This window comes from Pogona vitticeps, chromosome 2, assembly GCF_051106095.1.
Source record: "Pogona vitticeps strain Pit_001003342236 chromosome 2, PviZW2.1, whole genome shotgun sequence".
Lineage (NCBI taxonomy): Eukaryota > Metazoa > Chordata > Lepidosauria > Squamata > Agamidae > Pogona > Pogona vitticeps.
The window spans coordinates 40,819,031-40,846,248 of record NC_135784.1 but is presented as its reverse complement, the minus strand read 5'-3'; the positions used below and the strand labels follow the sequence as shown (position 1 = coordinate 40,846,248).

Sequence of the window (27,218 nt, the reverse complement as noted above, 5' to 3'; positions counted from 1 at the left end):
TATATATATATATATATATATATATATATATATATATATATATATATATATATATATATATATATATATATATATATATATATATATATATATATATATATATATATATATATATATATATATATATATATATATATATATATATATATATATATATATATATATATATATATATATATATATATATATATATATATATATATATATATATATATAAAATATATATATGAAGGGTCCTACAGTCCTCTATGGACTGGATAAACTCAAGACATATTTCCATGTCCTTTGCCATCATCACATCCCCAGCCAGTGTTTGTTGTAGCTTTTCTACCCAGCATTTGGTCTGGGATTATGGCTTTTCTCCTCTTGCCATCTCCCTCTCTCTCTCTCTTTCTAGGCATTCTTTCCTTCACAGACAGCATAGGTTGTTCTGTATCTCCTAACTGCCCCTCATTTCTTTTTTTATAATTTTTGCACATATGATGTTGACTTGTATTAAGTCATGGGTCCATCTTGTCCAGAACTGTCTCCCATGGGGTCCTTTCAGTTCAAAGCATTCTCAGCCCAGCAACTTGACATACCTGGACATGGCAGATGCTTTTTAAGAGCAGTTTACGCTAGTGACCCGTATGGTATAGCCTGAAATATCTGTACTGAAAGTGAATTGTTACTTACAATTCCTTTCCTACTTTTCCTGGACATCTTACTTAAATCTTTTCTTAGTGCTATAAACCAAAAACAGTATTTCAATATGGAGACGATTGTGATTACAGGCCTTGGACAGAAGAAGATCTGCTCAGAATAAAGGATTCTGAATATGTTACAGTGGAACAGACATGAAGCAAACGTTGGCTGGGCAGACATGGAAAGGACCATTCTGATGGTTGGTCCCTTCATAGTAACCCACTAAAGTACCAGCAGCAGCAGAATTATATTCTAGCAATATCTTCTGAAACACTATTCCATTCCTGTCTAGGTGGTTTTGCTATTATACAACAGCACCACTGTCTTGAGGCACTGGCTGCACATTCTTTCCATGTTGCTCTTGGTCTTTCCTTATTTTCTTTATTTTCATTCCTGTATGGGTTTCCTGCACTGAAAAGCCCACAGGAACTAGGCAATGTTTTTCTTTCCTTCTTTCAGAGAGTTGCTTAGTCTGCAATCTGTCTTTTTTCCTGGTGTCTAGTCATTTGCTATATAATCATCCCGTTTCCTCTTCTCCTTTCAAATACATTTGGGAACCGACCATTAGGCAAAGAAGGCATAATTGGTCAACTTGAGAACTATAAAAGTGAATTTCTTTACTAGTGCTATTTTCAAATCCTTCTCTTGCCAAGATATTGTATACAGGCCTGGAATTAGTAACTTCTTGGCCTATCTTTTACAAAGGTCCTCAGTTCTCAGTACATATTCACAAAATACTAGGCTAGATATAATATACTTTAAATGTCATCAAGTATACTGGGAGATTTCAAGATCACTTATGCAGAATTGCTGCTTACCGAAAAGAGGAAAGGAAAACAGCAAATATGCATTGCAACATGACCATAGTGGAGAAAATGGCAAAAAGCAGCCTTCTCTGATCTGGTAGTTTGCCAGATGTGCTGGATTAAAACTCCCCTTGTTTCCAACCAGCTTTGCCATACGGGCTTAAGCGCTGGGTGCCAACGTCTAGAACCTAGAGGATACCAGTTTCAAGAGGGAAGGGACTGAGATTCAGTGAGGATTTTTTAATGAGAAGAAGCAGGTATGGACCCAACCCTCCAGAAAAAAACATTCAAGAAAAATGGGGATAGCAGTGAGAAGGGTGAATATTCCAACCTCACCCTCATTCTTCAGCAGCGCAAAAAGGTTCAGTTCAGGAAGTCCTGCTGTATCGAACTTTGGGTTCACTTTTTCAGTTTTACATATCCAACTGGGTTTATTAATCTTGACTTTGCAAAGATCCAGATACACCAAAACTCCTGCAAGAGAAAGCAATGGAACAAGAAAGTAACAAAGTTATCCTGCTGTTGGCACGTTATTGGTATTCAGAATGCGAACACTGCAAGGAACCATGTCTTTTCAGTTCATTAGAACAGCTCTGACAGCCATGGCAAGGTATTAGCGAAGTCCTATGGCTTTACTGTAGCTATTCACTTTAAGAAAACATTGGTTGCCTCCGAAATACAGTATAGGTTTCAGATGCACATTCAGGTTGATGAAATGTCTTTGAGAGGAATAATTGATACAATTTCTAAAAGTAGTCCACAGTAAACGTTGAAAGGATATATGTAAAACCCTGATATCTTAGCAGTCATGGCAGTAGAAATCCTCACAGCCCCCAGCTAGGATGCATTGGGGAAAAAAGGAAGAGGAATAAGAAGAGAATGTTGGTTTTTATCTTTGAATCATGACCTGTTCCACAGAACAGTTGCATCTTAACTGGCTATGTAGATGACACCTGGCTTCAAGAGTTCTCAGGGCCATATCCTTATGGGAAGGGTAGCCACCTGTCCCACAGTGTCATGGCACCCAGGATCCCTGAAGTCATGCATTATCCACAGAACCAATCCAGAAGTGGCCATATTATGGAAATAAGCAGGCGACAATTTGGAAAAAAAAAAAAATCCACTGTCTACGCAATGGAGAATTGTGCCGGCTGAGTGAGTAAATACAGTGGTGCCTCACTTGACGACATTAATTCGTTCCAGCGAAATCACTGTAGAGCGAAAATGTCGTCAAACGAAATTAAAAACCCATTGAAACTCATTGAAAACCATTCAATGCGTTCCAGTGGGCTGAATAGCTGCTCGTCCAGTGAAGATCCTCCATATGGCGGCCATTTTCAGTGCCTGTAAAGCGAGGAATCCGTCCTAGAAAACAGTGGGGGGGCATTTTCTTCACGACTAAAGAGCCTGAAAAATCCACAATAACCATTAGATCCCCACTGTGAAAGCCTTCACGAATACATATCCTTTGTTGTTGGGAACTTTTAATTTTTAAAGTTGCTCTCTCTCTCTCTCTCTCTCTCTCTCTCTTTTAATGAATTAGTGGGCGGGTGGGGGTTCACTGGTCTATTTTGTAAACTGCCCAGAGAAGTGGGTAGGTAGGTAGGTAGGTAGGTAGGTAGGTAGGTAGGTAGGAAGGAAGGAAGGAAGGAAGGAAGGAAGGAAGGAAGGAAGGAAGGAAGGAAGGAAGGAAGGAAGGAAGGAAGGAAGGAAGGAAGGAAGGAATGTTAGTCATTAAAATGTGACAAGCCCCTTTGTTGTTCCTAATGCAGTAGATGAACTTGGCTGCCCCTCTATATACATAATAATGACACCTGAAATATAGTGTAGCTACAGCTCTACAATTATCACTTCCACTTTGCTTGCTCTGTGTAGGACACTTGTTTTCCATTTGTGGCATACTGTGATATGGATTATATGAGAGGAAGTGACTAGGTTTGTGTCAAATGGACAGCTTCAGCTCCGTCGATATGAACAGAATTTGATCCAAGATCTGATTCGTACGATTTGATTCATTAGATCAAATAAATATTTGTGAGGCTTGCCTGCTTTATTCTGCTGTCAGAGCACTTAATAGAATTTGGCTTCTTCATTGTAGAAAACCAGTTAGGTTTCTGGCTGGCCTTCACCCTGATCATGTAGCTGTTCTGTGATGTCTGGAAGCCTTTTCTCTTTTGATAAAAGCGGCACATAATTACCCAAATAAATAAATGAGTTGCTATGGAAGAATGTGAAGTCTGGCCCTTAGCAAGTCTCCTTTGGTTTGTTGGTTTCAGATAAAATGGAATTGCTCTGCATTTAGTTATAATGAAAAGACAGAACAGTTGGTTTCATGGTAAGATCAATTCTTTAGTCTAATCAATTTCCTTTTTCACAAATTGACATTTTTCAACCTGAGATTCATATGCGGTCCCAGCGTCATGTACGGTTCCATGTACGTTCAGCATTTGGGTCACCTTTTTCAGATAGCTTTTAAAATCAAGATCAAAATGTAGCTTTCCATCCAAGGTAAATGCTCATTAAATTCTTTCTAAAGCTGTACTGGTTGCAGAGACTTTCCATAAATTGGAAAAAAAATTACAAAAAAAATCCGGTGTAAGGAACAGATTGTGAAACGTCTCCAAAACTGATATTACATGAATTGTCCTTATCTATTAAAACATAATTAATGAACTGCTTACAATGTGGATGGTTTGTGTGTTAAAACAAACAAACAAACAACCCACCATGCCGGGGGTGGGTGGGTGATAGCAACGAAGAGGTCATGTTGTGGCCTCTGTTCACTGATCTGCACACACTACTAGCACAGAACCCCTTGCTTGAATCGTTGCACATTTAAGGTGACGTTCTACACTGGTCTGTACAGTAGGTACGAGGACTATCTGCATGACTGCTGTTGTAGTAGCATAATCTGGCAAGCACTAGGGAGGATTTTCACTCCCTAGGATTAGTTTCAGTTAGGGCAACTACGATCATAACTGGCTTGTCCTGATGTAGTAGTTTCAAATCCTAGATACCCCTTTGTAAGGAATGACTCTTTCCGACATTGCTAAAACATGGCCATAATTTGAATAATAGTAAAATGTCAGTTAGAGTGGGCATGGGAATTCAGATGTCTAAAACATTTTTTCATATATAAATCCATTAAACTTCTGATATTTCACTGTGAGAACAACAACAAAATGACATATTTCTCCATTCTGATAGAAAGCATAATGGTGCCATGTAAATTAATTCAGAAATGGTGTCTCCACCAGTAAGAATCAGGAAGATTCAAGATTAGCAGAAGTTAAATAATAGCAGCCAAAGGTCTTTTAGACACATGGGAGCAAACTCTAAGCCATCTGTTTATCTGCCCATTAACTTCAGGGCCCAGCAATCATTTCAGAGGTAATCATTTCAGCATTGGAGAAATTACTAAGGAGAACAGCAGTAATTAGGAATAAATGAAGCTTTCCAGAAATCAACTGAAAGTTATTCAAAAAAGGAAAATAATGATATAAAAAAAAAACAGGTATAGATGTTAAAAACCAATGGAGGGAGAAATAGCAGTTCCATGTATATGCTTAAATTTATTATGGTGATCTCAAAGGAGTAATTGCACATCTGACTCACAAGGTCAGAAAACATACTATACATCCTATATATATAGTATGTGTACACACACACACACTATACACATATACATTTATATTGTTGTTGTTTAGTCATTAAGGCGTGTCTGACTCTTCGTCACCCCATTGACCAGAGCACGCCAGGTCCTCCTGTATTCCACTGCCTCCCAGAGTTGGGTCAAATTCATGTTGGTAGTTTCAGTGACACTGTCCAACCATCTCATCCTCTGATGTCCCCTTCTCCTCTTGCCTTTACACTCTCCAAACATCAGGGTCTTTTCCAGGGAGTCTTCTCAAGAGTTGGCCATTTGATTTGGAATTCAGTCCTGCAGGATGCATTCTTTTACATTTTACACTTTATTTATTAATTTACACCATACTTTCTTTTAGCTCATACGATCAACAAACATTCTCTGCAAATGCAGAATGTAGTACTGTGGGACTAAAGAATTCTTAACTCTCACCCTCATATGGCTGCAGTGGCTGTCACCACTTGCTCAACATCTTCCTTTCCTGAAAGACATCTTAGCTGGGTAGGGATTGGTATGTCCCAGGAGCTAAGCCTGGATATGTCTACTCTTTACCTTGAAGATGCATTCTTATAATTGCCCCAATAAGGTGGCCAAATCTTACCTCAGGAGTCGCAAAGTGCAGCCCCACCAATATCATTTGACTGGAATTCCCAGCATAACCAGCGCTGAGGCATTTTGAGAGTTGCAATCTACCAACACTTGGAGAATCACATTTTCCCCATTCTTACCGTATCTTGAAGACAGCAGTTCTAGCAGCTGCAGTTCAGAAGAAAGCAGTCAGAAATCACTTTTGAGGCCTCTGCATCTAGGAAACCCTGGAAAGGGTCACCATATGTTGGAATAGTCATGAGGGCACATAATTGTTATATATGATTGCTGTTAGCAATAACAATTATATATTGATTGTTCTGTCTCATTCTATAGATGTACAGACACTTGTCACACGAGTGCACCAGCATTATAGACTTCAGGCACAATTCAGGCACATAACTTTGATCTATAAACCTTTATAATTGCTTGGATCCAACACATATGCCCAGGGCAGTATCTTTTTCTCCATTACAATGTTAACTTAGTCTGTAGCTCTATATATACTTACCTGCCAGAAAGTCCAAATTGAACCGAATGGCATCTGCTTTTGATGAGACATACATAGGTTCATATGGTTAATTAGCTAAAATGTATCCCCAAATTTTTACATGAAATGGATATTAATAAGTAAAATAAAATGATATTTTTCAACATTTCTGTGTTTAAACCAAATTAGTAATTTGAGTGCAGATCCAGAAGTAATGCTGGTGGCATTAATTAGTTCCACAGTATTTACGACATAGTACAATGTCTAAAGTACTAAAATCATTCTTATCTGTTTATCTTTGTGTACGTCTTGTAATGTAAATACATCAGTAATTATATTAATACTTGATAATGACAAGAATACATATAAATCAATACATTTTAATGAGCTGAGACATAAGGATTAATGTTGCCCAATGTGGTAATTGGTGATAGATTAAAGCAAACATTTGTTAGGTCTATATTTGAAAGTCATCTATCATCTACCTTACAAGCTGTAGTAACTCTGTCTTAATTAACTCCAGTGATAAGAATATGACCCTCTAAGAGCACCAGTAAATGAGGAAGACGTATGTCTGCTAATGAATCATTTGAGGGTTTTAGTTGCTCTCATTATTCATGCAGAGAAGTGTGTAAATTTTATTCTGATGCTTAAAAAGTAGAGACCATGTGTGCTTTGCATTTTCAGCACAACTTCTAGAGCCTTTCCATGTGCATTGATGGTTTGGGTCCTTTTGCCCCTCTGTATATATTGAATGATGTTCACCTTATCCAATCTGTGACAAAAAGGAAGAAATATAAGTTTTACACCCTTGCAAAAATTTAAATATCAAGCAAATGCATACAAATTAATTTAATATAAACAAATATGCCTTAGCTAATACTTTTACATGGATATACTGATAACTAGAATCTGTAGGTTCTGCTTGGTTAGTACAGATTATCAAAACTGCTGTCATGAGGTTTGGAGACAGGCCATCTTGCTATCCCTCTTCTTTGGGTCAGTATGTCCGGAACAAGAATGTCATGGAATAAATAAAGTGTCCAGATCAACTAGGGCTTCCTATCCACCGTGCTAATATGTTATGTAAAGCATAGAGTTACTGTATTTTTTCATATATAAGAAACCCCCATGCATAAGACACCTCCCATTTTTCTAACCCAGAATTTCTTTCTTTGCAAGAAAGTGGAGGGGAAAAACAGTTCCTGCTTTCCCCTTCCACTTTCTTTGCAAAAAAAAAACAACTGCTTTCCCTCTCCACGTTTTGCAAAGAAAATGGAGGGAGAAAGCGATTCCTGCTTTTCCCCCTAAATTTTTTTAGCAAATGTTTTGTAATGAAAACGTAGGGGGGAAAGCAGGAATCGCTTTCCCCCTCCATTTTCTTTGCAAAATGTGGAGGGGGAAAGCTGCTTTTTGCAATGAAAATGAAGGGAGAAAGCAGGAATCGCTTTTCCCCTCCATTTTCTTTGCAAAATGTGGAAGGGGGAAAGCAGTTTTTTTGCAAAGAAAGTGGAAGGGGAAACCAGGAATTGTTTTTCCCCTCCACTTTCTTGCAAAGAAAGAAATGTGGAAGAGGAAAGCTTCTTTTTGCAACAGAAATGTAGGGGGAAAGCAGGAATCGCTTTCCCCCTCCATTTTCTTAGCAAAATGTGGAGGGGGAAAGCAGGGATCAAAGCGCTTTGATCCATCCCCCCTTACTTCCATGTATAAAACTACCCACACTTTGCCCTTTAATTATTTTAGGAAAAAGTGTCATTTTATACATGAAAAAATATGGTATTTTAAAACAGGTGGCAGAGTTACAGCTTTCCTTAGCTCATGGTGTAGTTACGTACACTGCAGCACACAGTATGAAATAAATTGTTTATTCCAAAGTAACTGTAGTTACTATTCAAGTTTTGTGTTACAACCTGAGTATTTTCCAAACCTCAAACATTTTCTTTTTTAGGATTTGGAACATTTATGCTTTAATTTGAATTGGCAAAATAGGTAGCATTTGGCAACTTATTTGTCTCCAGTAAGTATACTATAACTTAAACAAGTTAATAATATTTTTTGAAAAAGTTGAAATCAAATGTCATGCAGTTCTTCTATGCTCACAATAAAAGGATGCATAAGAGGAATAGCATTTTTTTCCTGCTGCCATCCTGTGAGGTTTCTGATTTTGTCGAGATTTAAATCTGGAGGTGTGAAGATTTGTGTTAGGAGGAGAAGGGAAACAGAAAAGATTCAAATAGAGGTATTCGGATTTGTGTTGATTTAACAAGCTCCATTCTATCAGTGGTTCTAGTTTAATTGAAGCTAACAATTGGATTTAGACCTCTTGTATCTCACAAAGAAACTGTAAGATTTTCAGTTCGGAAATATTTCAAACAGATATAACCATAAAGGCATTTTGTTCAGTGCTTTTATGTGTGTTCTGGAAGCCCAAGGTCACAGTTTATCTCACTATGGAATAGTTACTGATATAAATCACATAAATTTACAACTATAAAAACAGTTGTTGGAATTGACCAATGACATGACATCTTCATTAAAGAAAAGGTGTCACCGGAAGATTGAAAGCCTCAGTATATGAATAATAAAAAGATTGTTCAACAAATGTGACATATACTAGTTGGCTGGCTTCTTGTACATGTATGTGGCTTTTATCTTTCTTTTGGGTCTGAATTTAATGTATGCAAGTGCACTTGAATGAGATACAGGGTAAATAGGTTACTCTGAGCTTTATAGTGGGGTCTTGACTTGAGAACTTAATCCGTATTGGAAGGTGGTTCTCAAGTCAAAAAGTCTGTAGGTCAAGTCTCCATTGACCTACAGTGCACTGAAAACCGATTAATCCCGTAACAGGCCGTTTTTGTTCCATTTTGGTTTTTTTCTGGTCTGTAAGTCAATTCTCAGGCTGCAAGTCAAACCTAAATTTTGCGGCTAGAGAAGTCTGTAACTCAAAAAGTCTGTAAGTCAAGCCGTCTGTAAGTCAAGGGTCCACTGTATTAGACAGTCCATAAGCCACATTGATAAAGGAAGCAATGGATTAATTATAAAGTGCTTTGGGACAAAATGGATGTAAGTATGAATGAAATCAGGATTCTGTGGACACCATTGAATTGAAAAATAATGGGAATAAATATCTCCAAAAGGAAATTCATAATCTTTTAAACACTATATATATGAAGACATGTCTTAACTTAGCATCATAGAATCATAGAATAGTGAAGTTGGAAGGGGCCTCTAAGGCCATCAAGTCCAACCTCCTGCTTGGTGCAGGAATACAAATCAAAGGATATCTGCCAGGTAGTGGTCTTAGTTTCTTTTGAATGCCTCCAGCATCGGAGCGCTCACCACCTCTCGAGGTAATTAGTTCCACTGTCCATGTTGTTAAATATAACTGTTCAACAGCTACAGCAGTAACACATGTCACTGCTTCTGTCTGTGTTAGTGACTATTTTACAGAATCTTTCCAGATACACACTAGTCAGTTGGTCTTTTAAAGTGGTCTACTTGAAAAATCTCATCCTTGGTCTGATAATAAACTGTTGGTTATTGAGTTAGGCCATTGGTTCCTTTGCAGACCCCGTGTTCTCATTTCCTGCCCCTTTTTCTTTGCATACCTGGAAAATGTACTCTAATTGCTTAATGCAGGCTCCTGTTCATCTAAAAAGGGAAACTGGCTGATAGACTCCTTAAAGTTTAAATGTTTCAGTTTAAATGTTCAGGGATCACAGAAAAATAGTTTCACTCTCAGCGTTTTTATTTTATCCTCGGAGTTCCTATTTTCTTGTGGGATCTACACAGAACTAGATCTCCAGTGTAGGCAGCCTCTGGCACAGTCACCTAAACAGTTGTAAACAATATTCCCAAATGCCAGACAAATGTCGTGTACACGGGGTTTTAAACAAACAAACAAAAAACACAGCAAGGATCAAAGAAAGAATGGCCCAACTAATCTCTTATTATTTGAGTACTTTTAAAAAAACAAATCATAGCTACTGTAACTGTTGGCTTCTTAAATATCCCATGGCATTTTGCTGCAAACCTTATGATGCAAATACAGTAAGGAAATGTGCTATGTTCTGGTTCTCTGTTGGCTGGCCACCTGAGAGGGTGTTAGAATTCTCATTAAGGTCACTAATTGTGTGACCCTGATACTAAACACAATGTTAACCTCACGCCAGGGGCTACCCAAAGAGCTGAGTCTATTTTGGGAGTGGGATTCAGCACTCGATAATTCTAGTTAAAATGAAACCAGGGTGAATCCACTATCCCCCCCCCCCAAAAAAATCAGAATCTTCCGCCTCTGTTGAGTGCAAGTGATTTTGTCTGGGCTCACAAAGTTTAAGAAATGCACTGGAGGATGGAGAATGTTAAAAAGTAAATGTTGGTGCAAAGTTTATACTCCCAGTCCAACAAACCATGATTCATTTACATGAGAGATTTAAACTAGGCATATTCAGTCTTGAATGCCTGTACAGTGGTGCCTCGATTTACACATGTCCCGACATACGGCTGTTTCGAGTTACGACCAGTTCCGGCCGCAAAATTTTGCTTCGAAACTGGAGCTTTGAGTTGAAAGCAGAAAAAGGCGGGCAATTTTTGGGGGGGGTTTCCCCATTTTTGATGGGTCTTGTGGGGTTTGTTTGCTTTTTGCTTTGCTTTTTTTGCATTTCTGAAGGGTCTTGCATGGCTTGCTTGCTTTCTGCTTTGCTTTTTTTGCATTTCCAATGGGTCTTGCATGGTTTGCTTGCTTTCTGCTTTGCTTTTTTTGCATTTCCGATGGGTCTTGCATGATTTGTTTCCTTTCTGCTTTACTTTTTTTGCATTTCCAATGGGTCTTGCATGGTTTGTTTGCTTTCTGCTTTGCTTTTTTTGCATTTCCGAAGGGTCTTACACGGTTTGCTTTCTGCTTTGCTTCTTTTTCATTTCCAATGGGTCTTGCACGGTTTGTTTGCTTTTCTTCCCCTTCTTTGGCCGGAACAGATTAATCGTGTTTCCAATGGGTCTTGCAGGGGTTTTGTTTGTTTGTTTTGTTTTGTTTTGGTAACTTTTTTTCTTTGGCTGGAATGGATTAATTGCACTTAATGCATTCCTATGGGAAATGGTGCTTCGACTTATAACCATTTCAAGTTACAAGCAGAGTTTCAGAACCAATTAAGTTTGTAAATCAAGGCACCACTGTATATGTGAATCTCATATTGACACATTTTATTTAGTATTTTGTCCCTGTATAAACAGAAGGTAATCAAAGCAAGTAGCCTATCTACTTGTTTCGTAATTACCCTGTTTCCCTGAAAATAAGACCTAACCTGAAAATAGCCGCCTAGAGTGGTCCTCACCCGACCAGATAGGCGGGATATAAATTAAATAAATAAATAAATAAATAAAATAAGCCCTAGTATGATTTTTCAGGATGCTCATAATATAAGCCCTACCCCAAAAATAAGCCCCATTTTAGTAAAACCCTACCTTCCACCTGGGACTTATTTTGCAGCAACCAGAAGAAGATGACATGACTGTATTTGAATAAATGTAGATTGTTGTACATGGGGAAAAAATAAAACATCCCATGAAAATAATCCCTAATGCGTTTTTGTAGCAAAAATTAATATAAAAACCCTGTCTTATTTTCAGGGAAACACGGTATGTACTTATGGTAGAATCATGAATGGAACGGACCCCAACCTGTTTACAGTGTGGTTATCTAAATCCTATCTCTAGCTAAACTAATTCCATTCTTTCCATTCATTTCTCATGCTAATATAGTGGAAAGGTTGGGAGGGGGGAGATTAATTTGATCTCTTTGTCCAACAGAAGATCATGCAGTCTACCTGCCAAACATTCTCGCCATATTTTCCATATTGAATACAGCCCTATATCAATAACATTCAGGTTCTCACGTTTTTATCTGAAAGTTTCCAGGATTTGACATGCCAGCTAGGCAGTAGCAGAATAATAATTTTATAGCAAGTGAAAATTTGACCAGGAGCAAAGGGCAGGAGCATTCCTCTTCCGCCCTCATATTACTGATTGGAATAGGTTATGACACCATTTTTGTCATACACTTTAGCAGAGCTCCCTTTAGGAGACATGGGGAGCTTTTGTATACAGAGATCTTGGGCAGTGAAAGAACATTTTTTAAAAATGAAATGAAACATTTAAAGGCAATAATGGCATTGCAATTATAAAAGGTGGTGACAGTTCCATTAATAATAAAACAATTGGATCGCCTGGCCATCTTCAAGCAAACTGATGGATGCTTCCAAGTCCTGCATCCTCCCATTTAAGGTTATCCATCACCAAATTTTATTTACTCCACTTTAAAGCCCTTTGAATCAAATGAGGAGCCAAAGCATGGATTTCACCCTAAAAAGAAAACAGGAGAATGTTCACAGCAGGAGTGTTCACAGCAAAATGTGTTTGTGCTAAAGGATTAAGCTGACAATGCATGTGATATAACATGTAATGACTTGTTTTACATGTATTGGAAAAATTGAAATTGAATCTGTCCTTGCATCATGCTGAGTAAGAGGCCTATTTGGCAAGAAACTGTCATATTAAATCCTTGTTGGACTTCCAGACCCCTTTTGATTCCTAAATCTTTTGGTGGAGACTAATCTAAAATCAAAACGATTCAGGGGCCTGCATGCCAGAAGCAGTCACATTTGTAAAAGCTCAATGAACCTGCAGAAGAAGGTTGAATGTTACTGCCTTACTACAAAGCTTGTGGCCAATATACCTGCTGGTTTGCTTTTTTTGCTTAGACTCATAATGTCATGCTGTACCTCCTTTCTTTGTGCAGAACTGACTACAAAACAGTGTAAAAAAAAAATCTGAACTCCTTCCGGTTAAATACACCTGTAACTAACAAGTACAAACAAGGAACTAACTCCCAGGTTTAAAAGGCAATACTAATTATATTTTGGAAATCGTGTTCATGTACAGTAATTGGTTTTCTTTTCTGATTATGCGCCTTAGAAGACAAAGTCTTGCAAAACAGATGACTATGTGCCAAAAATAAGTCTCACTAGTTGTCCAGCAAGTTTTATGCCCTAACATTTCATGTCTGCCTGGCCTTCCTCCAGGTTTTTTTTCCTGTCTTTTTAGTGTTTATATAATCCAGAACCTTTGAATTGCCACCGCTGGAGATCATCCGTCTCCACAGTTACATCTGACGGCTTACATAATGAAAAATTCTTTATAGAACAGAAAGACACAATCAGCTTGGGTGTTGTTGTGTTACTTTTAAGCAACATATAAACCCAGCTCTGCTGAAAACCAAGCTTGCCCCCCCATTTCTTGTTGATTTTGGTTCTGTCCCTCTGCTCCCTCATCACTACTGAAAGGTGCAGCTGCCAGCTAGTGGGGTATCTTTGGCAGAAATGTCTCAGATACCACTGACAGAGTACTGGTTAGACCTTGCCTGTGCTGCTGTCTCTCAACAGTGGAAGAAAGACTTCTGTCTCCATTTTGCTCAGGATGGGAGGAAAACTACCTCACTATCATCTGCTGACCAGGCCTTTTCTTCCTCAGCTATCATCACTATGCTGTTAAGAAAATTTTAGTGAAGCATCTCTTGGCTTTCTGTTGGATTTGATCAGATCTCGGGAAAAGTTCATTTTTTGGGACTATATCTCCCAAAATCCTTTAGTCAACATGTCCACAGGGAGTTGTGATCTAAAAAGTCTCTTCAAGTGCTGCATTCAGTTAATAATCATTCTACTCAGCAATACAACCTGGTTGGGGGGGGGGAGTTAAACTTTCTGTCACCACAGTGTCCCGTCATTCTGCCTGCATATGTGAATGTGCATGCATGATATTATTTAATCAGAGGCAAGGAGTAGGGTGCTATGCCCAGGAACGAGATTTTCAGATGTATTGCACTACAGATCTCATAATTCTCTGTTCTCTGAGTTTTTACCTGACTGAGAGACATCTTGCAGATATATAGTACCTAAACGTGGTCCACCTGGGTGAAAGGCTGGAACGAGAAAGCTTTGAAGCTTAGCTGAGACCTGCCTAGCTTTCTGTTCAGAAAAAAAAAAGTTCTCAGTTGGCAACGAGGGAGGAACACAAAACTTGGGCACAGCTTGGCCTTGCTAAGTTTCAAAGCCTTCTTGCAGGATTTGTAGTCCAAGAAGTCCAGAGGTCCCACCCTGGGCCATGCTTCTTCTAGATTCTGGCCACTTCGTTGCTGATACGCAACCTCCAAATGGCTGTCTGGCCATTAGACAAGAAACAGTTCAAACATGTTCCAAAACCCACAGCTATCATTTCCCACAAGAAGGGAGCATCCAGGCAATAATCTCAGTATTAGGGTGTCTTTGCACAGCCACACCCTAGGATGGCTGGTTGTAACGTTCTCTGGTGTCTGCAAAACAAATTTTGATGGATATGCATCATATTTATTTATATTTGTTGTATTTATAAAACAGCTCATAAAACAGATTTCTTTAGGCACCTTGTATTCAGTGGTGTGGCAGGCTCAGGATAACCTGAGACTCTGGGATTCTGCCAGCCCCCCTTGACAATGTTGTGAGAGAAAATGATTTTTATTGGCAGAATCATTGAGTAGTTTCATGCTGTTCTGAAACTACTGGAAGTTTTTATTCCAACACTGTAGCTAAGGAAGAGACAGAATCGAAAGCAGGACCACTAAGAAATAAAATTCGGCCAAAGACTTAAGTTTTTCTAATAAATCAGTAACTTAGAGGTAAAGAGTGCAGGTCCTGGCTCCAGGGCCCATCACTACAGTATACCATGTCCTGACTGTGCACTTGAGCAGACTTTGGTGATCTCAAGGCCTTTTTCCACACTGTTGTCTTCCGCCGCAGCAGCTTCAAGATAGGGAAGAAAATGTTTGCTGAATTCTGCCAAGTGTACAATCCTATCCATACAGTCCAAGCCATGCCATATTTAGTCAAAACTGAGCAGATGACACTCGTCCTTTTAGTAACAGCAGCTCAAGTGGGTCCTGTAAAAAAAAAAATTGCTGCAGGCATTCAGGGCCTCTAATAGGAGTACAGTACTCGTGTTTAGCCACATGGCTCAGTAGTTGCAGAGGCAGAGATTGGAAGTTCGATTCCCTGCTATACCGCCTAGGAGAGGAACCAGCCTATGCGACCTTGGGAAAGCTGCATGGTCCCAGGTCACCAGGAGAAGGGAATGGGAAACCACTTCAGTGTATTCTCTATCTAGAAAACCTTGGACAAGGTGGCCATAAGTCAGAATCCACAGCATGCAATGATTTATCTCAAGGACTACTAGTAAGTAAACTATTAAGTTTACTCCCCTTCCTTCTGGTTTTTGATATGCATTTCTAGATGACATCCAACAAGCTTTCTTCACTGGTGGCCACTAAGCTACCTCAGACCTGACTGTTCACTCACTTGAGGGCTTCAAAAGTGTCTTCAGCTTCAGCATAACTTTTTGAGTTCACCTGATGTCTCCGTCTTGTTTCCCATGGTCCCATGTATTTTCATCTAGTCCTGTTGACATTTAGTCAACTGAATTTGCTTTTAGAGGGAATGCTATGATGGATTAGTATACTTTTTCTTAACTTCCCTCCTTAGTGAAATTGTGCTTGCTTTTTAGGGACACTTGTTTAAGTTCTCCTCTACATTTGAGTTTTTCCTCTCCTCCCAGTGTATTCAGCATTACAATCTACATTCTACTTTAAAGCATTCTGGCAAGCCTAGGTGGTAAAACTGATAATTTGAAGAATTCACTCTTTTCCTCTTGTAGAACTTTCCAAAGAGGTAGCTCTGTTAGGCAGTGTGAGAAACTCCACCAAAAACCCCACAAAAGCATTGCGGCACCATGAAGACAAACAGATATGTAAATACATCAGTAAAGATCTTTTACTCTTTAAGGTGCCTCATTGCTTTGGTGGGGGGCTCCCCTTTTATAGCTTCTATGTGTGTTTTTGTTATCTTTGTACAACCTTTATTTTCCTTTTCCTTTTTGGCAATCCCTTCCTTCTTGTAGTAAATAGCAAAGTGTCTGGGAGTCTAGATTTTAGACATCCTGGAAGCTGATTTTTATACCGTGTTTTTAAATCTGTTGTTCTCTCTGCTCTGAGCCACCTTGGATCCTCAACGGGAAGAAAGCTGGCATATAAATAATACACATACAGACAGACAGACAGACAGACAGACAGATAGATAGATATTTGCTTTAATACCCTGGAGACGTGCTTAACTGCCTAAACTCCCCACTGTTCCATCATTTACCTATGTTCGCATCATTTATGAACATAAACCCCCAGAGCTCCTGAAAATTAATCGTGGAGAGTGATACTGTTCATTTTAAATCACAGTTCCACCCCTCCACCCGTTTTAGTGCAATAAGAACATTTAAAGAACTGATCTCTATACTACTTTCACAAGCAGGAATGACTCCTAGCAAAAGCAACAGACACTCAGCCAAAATATTTTTAAATTTCCACATTCAGTCCCCCCCCCCGCTAGCAATCACATTATGTTCCATTTTGAAGAGTATAGCAAAATCCTTCTTTAATAATGGTCTTGCCATCCTTTGCTCTCAGAAAAAGGCTTGTGAGGTCTTTTTCATTTCATTTTGTTTTCTTTGTGTTTTTCTTTCTTTCTTGTAGCTGCTCCTGTTTCCAGGCTACTTATAATGTTATTCATTTCTGCTGAATTCTCTCATGTTTGTGTCTGCTAATCATGATAATAAAATGAAAAGTAAATTGGTAAACATGTTTGAAAATTCCAAGTAACCACAGATTTTAATACTATTAAATGCTGATCTTGATAGCCAGATCTAAAGATAGCAGCATCTTAAAGGACGTCTACAAGTCGTCACAGCTCAGCAATTTCTTCTTATGTTTTATTATCCTTTTTTTGGCACAGTGACCTGTGCTATATTTATGTGAATGTTGACGGGAGAGACTGGATGCAGTTGAGCTTGGGGTATAGCTGTTGCTTTACTTCTATTAACACCATTGTTATCATTCAGAAAGATATGTTCTCTCTCTTCTTATGAGACAGAAACATAGGCTGAAACCCTGTTGTGCAGTTATACAAATGATATAACTTTTGGAAAAGAATTGTCCCAAGCAATCTCCATAGACATTGTCTGTTGCTTACGGAGATGACTCAGCATGCAACAAATAATGTCTATGGAGATTTCTTAACTTAGAGCAGTGCACCTCTAAATGTTACGTCATTTGTGTAACTGTGCAATCAGATTTCAGCGATAGTCTCATGGCAGTAACCAGGCTTTGCTCTTCCAGAGCCCTTCAGGTATGCTTGGCTATAATTCCTGTCATTTCCAGATCAAAGAGGAATGGAGGTTGTAGTCCAGCACATTCGAAAGCTACCCAATTGGGGCAAATTGGTATACAATTTAACCATTTACACTTAAATAGTATTTTCCACTTTTTTGTGAAGCATGTATGTGGACATAGACCTAGATGTATAAGATACATTTGTCTTTACCTTTATATTTCAGTGTTCTGTCTCTTGCGGGCGAGGACAGAAGTACCGAGACGTTTATTGCTGGTCGAAGGATGGGAAACGTTTAGAAAACAGTCTTTGTAAACAGCTGGCCAAACCAAATGTGCAAAAAAAGTGTAGAGGTGGCAGATGCCCAAAGTGGAAAGCAGGAGACTGGGGACAGGTAAGGCATGACCTCCCAATTATTTCACCAACCGCTGCAACCATTAATGAATACACATACATATGTTAGGAAGGTCATAGTGGTAGACCATAGGCTCTATATGCAGCAGATATCAGGTTCAGGTAGTATGATCCTCACTTACTCAAAGGACTCAGATGGAAGGACTGAAATTGACATCTGTAGGGGGACATTGATGCTGATCAGAGTAGGAAACAGAGCAGCGTGGATCAATGAGCTAATTTGCTGCAAGGCAGCAACATACTCTCAGTTCGCTTATTAGCAGCAGGTTTGTTTGTTTGTTTGTTTGTTTGTTTGTTTGTTTATTGCCAATGTGTTAGTGCTGTATTTATGTGACGGTGAACAGGAATGTTGATTCACCCACCGTGCCTATACAGAACCCATGAAGAAAATGGGAGCCAAGCCTCCTACTTCCAGTGGCAACTCATGGACTGAACATGGTGTGCACTCAAATGCTCGAAGGCAGGGGCCCGCCCTCTCTTAATCCACAAACTGCCCATCCTTCCTACATGTTCAGCACTATCATCAAGGCAAAGCACAAAAAAGTTCATTTTTTTGGACTATCTCTGCTTAGGAGGTTATTGGAACTGCAGTTGCGTAAAAGTAACCTTTTTTTACATGAATAACGAATGTACAGGAGCTGAATATATATGAGCCCAATTCTCTTTTCCCTCCCTGTAAATTCATTCTGGAACATCAGCATATCCATTGCATCACAAGTCTTGTTTAGTTTTCTAAGGGAGGGCCAACCTCAAGCAACCATTCTAAATGGGTTGGACGGAGATGATTTAGTCAAAGCCAGTTAGATCTAATGCTGGCTGTAGTATTTTTCTGCTGTGGCATATGAACTTTTATGCTTTAACCCATCCCTATAACTTTCCATGAAACTATTGATTCTTATGTCAACAGTGCAGAGCTGGTCGGGAGTGAGCAGCAAATGGTGTCTCTATGACCCAAGTAAAGGCTGGTCATATTGACCAGATAGGCGTGGTACAAATAGAATAAATAAAAATAAATAAATAAATAAATAAAGTTGCTTAATACCCAAAACCAGTACAATTTTCCTGGCACACAGGGCAGAACAGACATAAGCACTGAAGTAAAAGAAGCACACAACAGTAAGAACTCTTTGACTAATTTTGCCATCGTGGATAGTATTAATCATAATTATTACACTATGCTCGTTATATTTATGTTGTTTTAATGTGTTTTAATCTTTGTAAGCCACCCCGAGTAGACGTTGTCTAGAGGGGTGGGGTAAAAATTGAATAAATAAAATAAAATAAACTCAAATAACAGTAACAATAGTGACAGTTTGATGCCTTTTCATTACACCTCATATCTGATGTATAAGGCAGTCATCTCACTCTATCTAATGATAGAGCCCTACCTGCGTATCTCTCTACTCAGAAGCACATCACAATGAGTTCAGTGGGACTTGTTAGGTAAATGAACATATGATTGTTCTAATCTACCCTCTAATTTTCCGCCCTGCTGGACGGGGCTCCTCTCATGCATGCGACTCCGCCCCCTTGTGCACAGGGTTCTGTTGTGAGTGGAACCAAAGGGGCTAAAAACTATCCCTGCACAGAGGAAGAGGAAAGTTGCATGGAGGGAAGCAGAGGTGCACGCAAGCACACGGCATAGAAGGAACCTTGGATTGTGCTATTAATACCTTCTCCCACACAATTCTCAGTGCTCAAAGCCCCATATGCATTTCATTACAGCACTGGTTTCCAACCTTGGTTCCCCAGATTTAATTGGACTACAACTCCCAGAGATCCTGACCAACACAGCTAGTCATAAAGGCTTCTGGGAGAACATCAAGGGACCCAAGAGTGGGAATCACTGCATTAGAGGGAAGTGAATGTTGGTCCAGCTTCTCAAGTTGAGATATAGGAAATTATATGGGAACATTCTCTGGCTATATCTTTGCTACAGTCAATATTTGAAATACAGTAAAGGTCTATTCTAGGCACGATAGTGTCCTTTTATAAATGCAGTAGAATAAGGGCTTATTGTTGCTAAGCAACAGTAGTTTGCAAGAAGGTGCTGCATGAAGGGCATTGTGAACCAGACAAAATATCTGGGTTTTATAAGTTGAAGTGTAAGCTAGGAGAGGAAGCGCGAGAAAATAATAATGTGGGATCACAGAAAGAGAAAGCTAAAACATAGGTAAAGGACAAGCAAAGGGTAATGGGCTAGACTAGTGCTTGGGAAAGACAGTAACTCAGCAGTATTTGGAAAGTTGTGTGGTACCCAAGAACCTTCAATATGGTTTTGCTCAATTGGCTTATCATAGATGCATTAGAAGGGAGGATGAATAACAAATAACTAAAGTGTTTTGGCTCTAACTTCAGTATGGATCTCATACTTTTCGGTCTTCTTCACTGGCTGAATCTGGTCAGAATAAGAAGTCAAGGAATTGCTTTCCTACATTGTTTTCTCCAGGATTCTAAGCCTGCTAATAATATCATGGTCAGAGAACATCCAGACCTTGTTTGAGATGAAGTCCTTACCTTGCCTACCGTCACAACACATAGTGGCAATGTTGATGGGGTTTCAGGGCTAGGTTTGGTGCTGTACCTGTCTGTGGTCCTTCTGTCACAAGGGTGATAGCACTGAAATAAGTTCTGTTTTCGCCTCCATGTACTTCCTCGCCCTATAAAGGGCAGCACTGGGTAAGGAAACTTTACAACTGCTGCACCATAGCCGTCGTCATATCCTGAGGAGCAATGAGGGTAAGTGAGACAAGGATGGTTATAGTTGCCTGGCACAGGCCTTCTCGGAATTTGTCTCTTCATGTCAGATGCTGATGCCAGGCCTGGGCTGTTAACCAGTCTGGAAGAGGTTTTTTAACACTGTGTTCCTCATTTTTAATTGAGTGTATTATTCTGTGTCTTCTCAGCATAATGCTACTGGTTGAAAAATGTTAGCTCTGTGTTATAGACGGGTTGGCAAGATTAGGTTTTGTGAAGCTAGGTCTTGTTTCAGAACACTGTGAGATGGGAATTTAACATATAACTTCTGGTCAACATTTTTGGCCATATTTTAGTAAAAGACATGTGTGCTTCTCACTTAAAATCTCGTATCATCCTGAAAACAATTTTTGGAGCTAATGAAAACAATGTGTAATGGTCTGACAGATGTTTGAACTGATATAAAAATGGGCATTCTTAAATTTCTAAATATGGTCCCAGATGATTAGATCCAATTCAAAAAGAAGCACAAATTATGTGATTTATAGCCTATGATAATCTCTTGTGACTCAACAATTAAAGGCTATGATTACAAAGCTGTGCTTGATGCATATGTTAGCCCCAGTGATGACAGTCAGTGGGGTAAGCATGCTTAACTGAGTACAGGATTGCATCTAATCTGTATGCTAATATTTAGTCATTGCAGGCTGATCAAGCCTAGCCTGATGGATTTGTTGTTCAGATGATGTACTGTATACTGAAAAGTCTGTCACCTTTATATTATGAGTGATAACCAGTTTAAGCCATCTGGTAGTCTGGCCATAAAGCTGTAGCACTGCTTCATTTTTTCCCCTCTTTTATTTACAAAAAATAAATCTAGTGACACCCACTGAGAACTTTTAAAGCTCTGACATCAGGGTTCCAATGGCGGTTCCTTATATAGTCTGTCTAGAAAGCAGTATCATCAATCAAGGCACAGTATAATGGTACATTTCCTCTAGCTTTGTCATAGGAGAACACAAGAAGGTTTGAATAATACTTCAGTGGAATGTCATGGCTTTTTGTGTTGCCAATGTTCTGGAACTCTTAGCTATTTGCAATATATTCCTCACAGTATTTTCTGAATGATAGTTTAAGAGAGAGTACTTGCTAATGCTTACTCAGTGATCACATTAGCAAGGCTACATTCAAGACCAGTTTAGGTTAGGTTAGGCATCCTTCAGTCTTGAAAGATTATGGTAACGTGCTCTGTATGGAGGACTTGGAACAGCGTCTAGTGTGGCTGAGGAGGCCGATTCGAGAATGACAATCCCTTCCACCCTGAAGACAAATCCAATCTGTCCCCTGTCCAGCTCCCTGGTTTTGCTGTTTTTGTGACTTCCTCTTTGCCTCGGCCTGCTGGACAAGGGTCTCTTCAAATTGGGACCCATCAGTGAATAGCTGATCTTCTACAGTGTTACTCACCAGAACCAGAAAATCCTACTACCCTTTGCTGTAAACCAAAACTCTTTATCACAACTAACTACTGACCCATGTTTTTCCCCTGCCATTGTTTTATATGTTACTTCTTTATTGCTTTTCTCAATGTTTTGGACTCACAGTGATTTGTTAGGTCATCCACTTCAGCCAAATGGTCTCTGGGGAACAGACTTTGCTGTTTAGTTTATTCATATAGCAGGCCTGGACAGTTTTCTGGGGAATAGGGTCAAAAGAGCATGTAACCACCTTTTAACCCATAGAGGCCCATACCCTGCCACCATTGTCCTCCAAAAAAGAGAGTGGAGCTGTAAAGCAGGATGCACACCTTATTTTGGAGCCATATCATGCTTCTGGGTGAATGTATTAGCTTCAAAACAAGAGGTACACTCACTTACGTCTAAGGGTCATGTTTGTTTTAAAGGGAGGATTGCTGAATTTCCATGGTATGGCAGAAAATTTGCTAGTTGGAAAAGTATAATCAAAACAGGTGGCAGATACATGCAGCCCACAAGGCATGTGTTACCTACTTCTGATTTATAATCTCTTCTGAAATGATAGTTTCTTCTTTGTATTCTGGGTGTTTTCAGAATGTGTCCATATATTCTCCCACTGTCAAATTATCCAGAGTAAAAGAGTGATGTTACTGACTCTTGTTCATTTTTCCTGAACTATGAAGCAATCCTTCTGCTCTTCCTCTCATAATAACTTCACCTGGCCATGCTCTTTTGGAAAATATTTGGGCACAGAGAAAAGAGTCTTCTCCATAAAGTATGAGAGAAGACAGGCATTCATTTTCATAGACCACATTAGTGATACATGCTAACATCTGTCTCTAAATAGCATCATTGTCTTATTACTAATAGGAATAATCTCTCTAATTTCAGTTTTGCTTTACCCACAAAATAGCTGTTTTATGTATACAAAAATGAATATTTAAACATTACAATGAAGAAATTCTTTTTTTCACAGTTAATCTGAACTGTTTTGTGTACATTTCTTTGACTCCCACCATCCCATGAGGAATGCAGAGTAAAACAGTGTTATTAATCACAACAGAAAGCATCACACCATATGGGATGCATTTTCATCAACCAGAGTGGAAACGAAGCTACACCATCTTCTACTTTTCAAGTTACAAAACAAGCCTTTCATAAATATTTACAACCCAAAAAGAGTGTCCATAGTCAACTTCTTGTTTGGATTTATTTGCTTTACTATACTAAGTTTTCACTTTGGCCCTGTAATTGACAACTTGTAAATATATGGAAATGATCAAAACTATAAATGGCAGGAAAGGATATATATTAAGATATACTTCATCTTTATAGATGGAATACTATTCAGTTTTACAAACTTCTTTTTTGATAACTCTTGTATTAGAGAGCTCTGTAAGTAGCACTTGCAAATGTCTACATATTATCCAGGATCTGTTTTTAAAATTATTTATCGATTAAAGAAGGCTTACTGATACTACATTAATAGATTAAAAATTGTAGTGCAATGCTTCTTCCAATATTAGCAAGGTCTATGAAACTCTTACCTTCAGAAATGTTAAATGTCAGAAATAATATCTGTGTTCTAACTAGAAACATTCTTGACTTTTAAATCTTTTCTCCCTACATTTAATTATCCTCTTCTAAATATACTCAAACTGCTTTTCAGGATGTACTAATGAGCGGTATGCCATATGTTGACACATTCAGTCAGTAATTGTGTGTGCACTTGCAAGGAAGAAAGTTATATTAAATTGTGGGCCTTACTTTGGTGTAAATGTGCAAAGGGTTGGGTTCAATATATTATTTCAACACATCAGTAGCAACACTGCATGCTGTTACCCAAGTTAGACAGGACTAAGAGTGACCGAATGTTGCCGTCTTTTTTATTGTCAACTTTTGTGTAATTATTTTCATGAAGTTCTTTTGTTAAAAAGCCTGGTAATCAAACTGTTATGAGTGTGTTTTTTGTTTAAAACAAATAGCTCTCTGGCTTGTGAGTAGTTTTCAGTTGTAATAAACTCACAGGAAAAAAAATTGAAAAGAGAAGTAAAGCATGCGGATTGTTTAATGTGCACTTACTTAGTTTGAGTAGATGCTGCTGCAAGAGGTGAGGGAGATGGAGATATCGAACATTCCCTTAACATGAATGATATCACTAGATGGTACCATCATTTTTTTCACAATGACCATTTTTTGTTGGTCTTTTCTAAATGAGCCCATTCTTCCTTACTTTTACAACTGGTGAAAAGTTCCGTGGTATTTGGGAAGGCTTAACCTATGGGCCGTCATTAACCCCACAGCATGAAAAGAATTAGTGTTTATACAAGAAGTTCTGTACATGTAACTGTGCTCTGAACAATTTCCTTGAATCACATTGCTGGAAATGGGTTTTCTTGCATATGAAAATATTGTTGCCCCATAATATGGTTTCCCCAAAAGGGGAATTCTGTGTTTTTCAAACTCGAATCATGTTTATCATAATATAGATTGAGGCATCTGCCCTTGTTAGTGGGTTCTAGGCAGCAGTGAAGTGTATTTATTTTCACTTAGGGTTGCTGGAGGTCAGTGATAAATGTGATCTGGTGTTCCTGCTGCCACACCCTCTCTCAGGCAGTGCGATGATTTGTGGTGATGAAACCGATTTTGACTGAGCTAACCTGAAGGAAAGGGGCTTCAACATTCAAAATTACTGCATAAGGATTTGTCATGACAGCATAAGAGTTCCCATGCTTCACTCTTGAGTGAGAAGCAAACTGCACTCCACATGAAAAACTGAGGTAGAAAGCAGTGCCCACAAGCTCAGGCCTGAGGCGTTTCTGAACTTCCTGCCGAGAGGCAGTGGCAGCCCTTTTTCTTAGAACTCCTTTCTTTAAAACATCAAATGAATTTAAAGCCCCTTTCCCTACTGAAGAGAGATTGAAGAATATATAGGCAAGGCAGTTGAAACTTACTTTTTGTACCTTGTCAGTGTTCCGTGTCCTGCGGGAGAGGAGTCCAGCAGAGAAGCATCTTCTGTCACCTCGGCACTCAGAAAACAGTGAGAGAGACTGAATGCAATCCCTTGAGCAGACCGGCTTCGGAGCAGGAATGCCAAATGGCCGACTGTGCCATCTACCTTTGGAAAGCAGAGGAGTGGCAAGATGTAAGTAGACAAGGAATATAGTGTGGAGCATAGATTGTATGAAAGATTGATCACAGAGCAAGTGCCCCTGATATTCTTCACTGTCGTATTACTGTGTGGGGAGTTATGAGGTATAGATAGATAGATAGATAGATAGATAGATAGATAGATAGATAGATAGATAGATAGATAGATAGATAGATAGATAGATAGATAGATAGATAGATAGATAGATAGATAGATAGATAGATAGATAGATAGATAGATAGATAGATAGATAGATAGATAGATAGATGGACGGACGGACGGACGGAATTAATGTACCTCTCTGGAGGAAAACTGAACTTAAAAGGTGATACATAAATAGCTCTAAATGAGGCAACCACAACAGTATAAGTAATAGAATTTCCCTGTCCCAGGACTTTCATCTCCTGAAACCCCACTTGTGTTTGTTAATGATCAAACTGAGCTGCAAAAAAGCTTCTTGCCTTTAAACGCTTACCCAGTAGTCAGTGATGTAAGCTAAAAGTAGTACAGTAGAGGTAAATGCAGCACATTTCTAATAGAGACAGTGACATAGTTATTGGAACCACTAAGTAGTAAAAAGCCAGAATTTTATCAGGGCAGGATGTGTACTTTATTAGTTCTACTATGTTAACTAAATCCTGAATGATGATGGGTTTGGTTTGGTTTGGTTTGGTTTGGCAAAAGGGTACGCAGCATAAAGTGATAGAAAAAAAATGTCCTGCTATGAAAATGTCTCTTTATAAAACTGAGTATTGTTAGAATGCATTTTCAAATACAATTCATATTTATTTTTAAATTTTATCTCCTCATCAAGTAAACTGTAGTCCTGTCTGTCCTTGAGATGCTTGATAGTAAACTGCCATTATGATGCATGCATTGTTGAATAAGTTCTAAGCATAGGACATGTCTGGAGGGCTTTTGGTAGCCACACTCTTTGGGTGTGCAGTGACCTGACTGATTGAAAACAATTGCCCTCAAGCCTCAGGCAATTGTGATGTGCTTAGTAAAGCAGGTCTAGAACTGATAAGTCGAATTCCTCAACCATTAGTGGTGGGTTGGCCATTTTCATCTCTCCATCTGTTGGGATTATTGGTCAGTTCACAAGTTAAGGTTTTACTTGTGGAAGGAGAGGAGATTTAGCTCATTGGCTGATCACATGCTTTGCTCCCAGAAGATCCCAGGTTCAACCCTTAGTGTTTTTAGGCAGGACTAATATCTTTTCCCCCTTCACGAATTGCTGCCTTGTCGTGGCAAAGGGGCTTGAGTAATTCAGAGAAGCTATGGGCTATGCCGTGCAGGGACACCCAAGATGGACAGGTCATAGTGGAGAGTTCTGACTAAACGCAATCCACCTGGAGCAGGAACTGGCAAGCCACTCCAGTGTTTTTGCCAAGAAAATTCCATGGACAGAAACAAAAGGCTAAAACATATGACGTTGGAAGATGAGCCCCTCAGGTCGGAAGGCATCCAATGAGCTACTGAGGAAGAGCGGAGAAGACGTACAAGTATCTCCAGAGCTAATGAAGTGGTTCGGCCAAAGCCAAAAGGATGCTCAGCTGCAGATGCGCCTGGAACTGAAAGAAAAGTCTGATGCTGCATAGAAAAAATGGAGTAGCCTTCATAGTCAACTAAAGAGTGGGAAAAGCTGTAATGGGATATAATCTCAAAAATGATAGAATGATTTCAATATGAATCCAAGGCAGACCTTTCAGCATCACAGTAATCCATGTTTATGCACCAACCACTAATGCTGAAGAGGCTGAAATTGACCAGTTCTATGAAGACTTACAACACAATACAACAAATGAGCCTCGTGGCGCAGTGGTTAAAACGCTGTACTGCAGCTAAAACTGTGTTCACGACCTGGGGTTCAAATCCCAGGTAGCCGGCTCAAGATTGACTCAGCCTTCCATCCTTCCGAGGTCGGTAAAATAAGTACCCAGCTTACTGGGGGGGCAATGTGTAGCCTGTATAATTAAAAAATTGTAAACCACCCGGAGAGTGCTTGTAGCGCTATGGGGCAGTATATA

General features: G+C 39.1%; 1 protein-coding gene and 1 long non-coding RNA gene across 6 annotated transcripts in view; both read left to right on the top strand.

Annotated features, from left to right (window-relative positions):
- The window catches only part of ADAMTS9 (ADAM metallopeptidase with thrombospondin type 1 motif 9), a 151,537-nt gene that overhangs the window by 96,276 nt on the left and 28,043 nt on the right, over positions 1-27,218 (top strand). For all 5 annotated transcript variants that reach the window (XM_072989362.2, XM_078388842.1, XM_072989363.2 and 2 more), the window contains 2 exons: positions 17,681-17,848; positions 25,009-25,182. In XM_072989362.2, coding sequence (XP_072845463.2) covers positions 17,681-17,848; positions 25,009-25,182 — 342 coding nt within the window. The remainder of the gene's footprint in view (positions 1-17,680; positions 17,849-25,008; positions 25,183-27,218) is intronic.
- LOC144587641 (uncharacterized) lies at positions 3,045-3,211 on the top strand. Its single transcript, XR_013542811.1, has 2 exons — positions 3,045-3,120; positions 3,153-3,211. It is a non-coding gene; the product is annotated as an uncharacterized LOC144587641 (long non-coding RNA).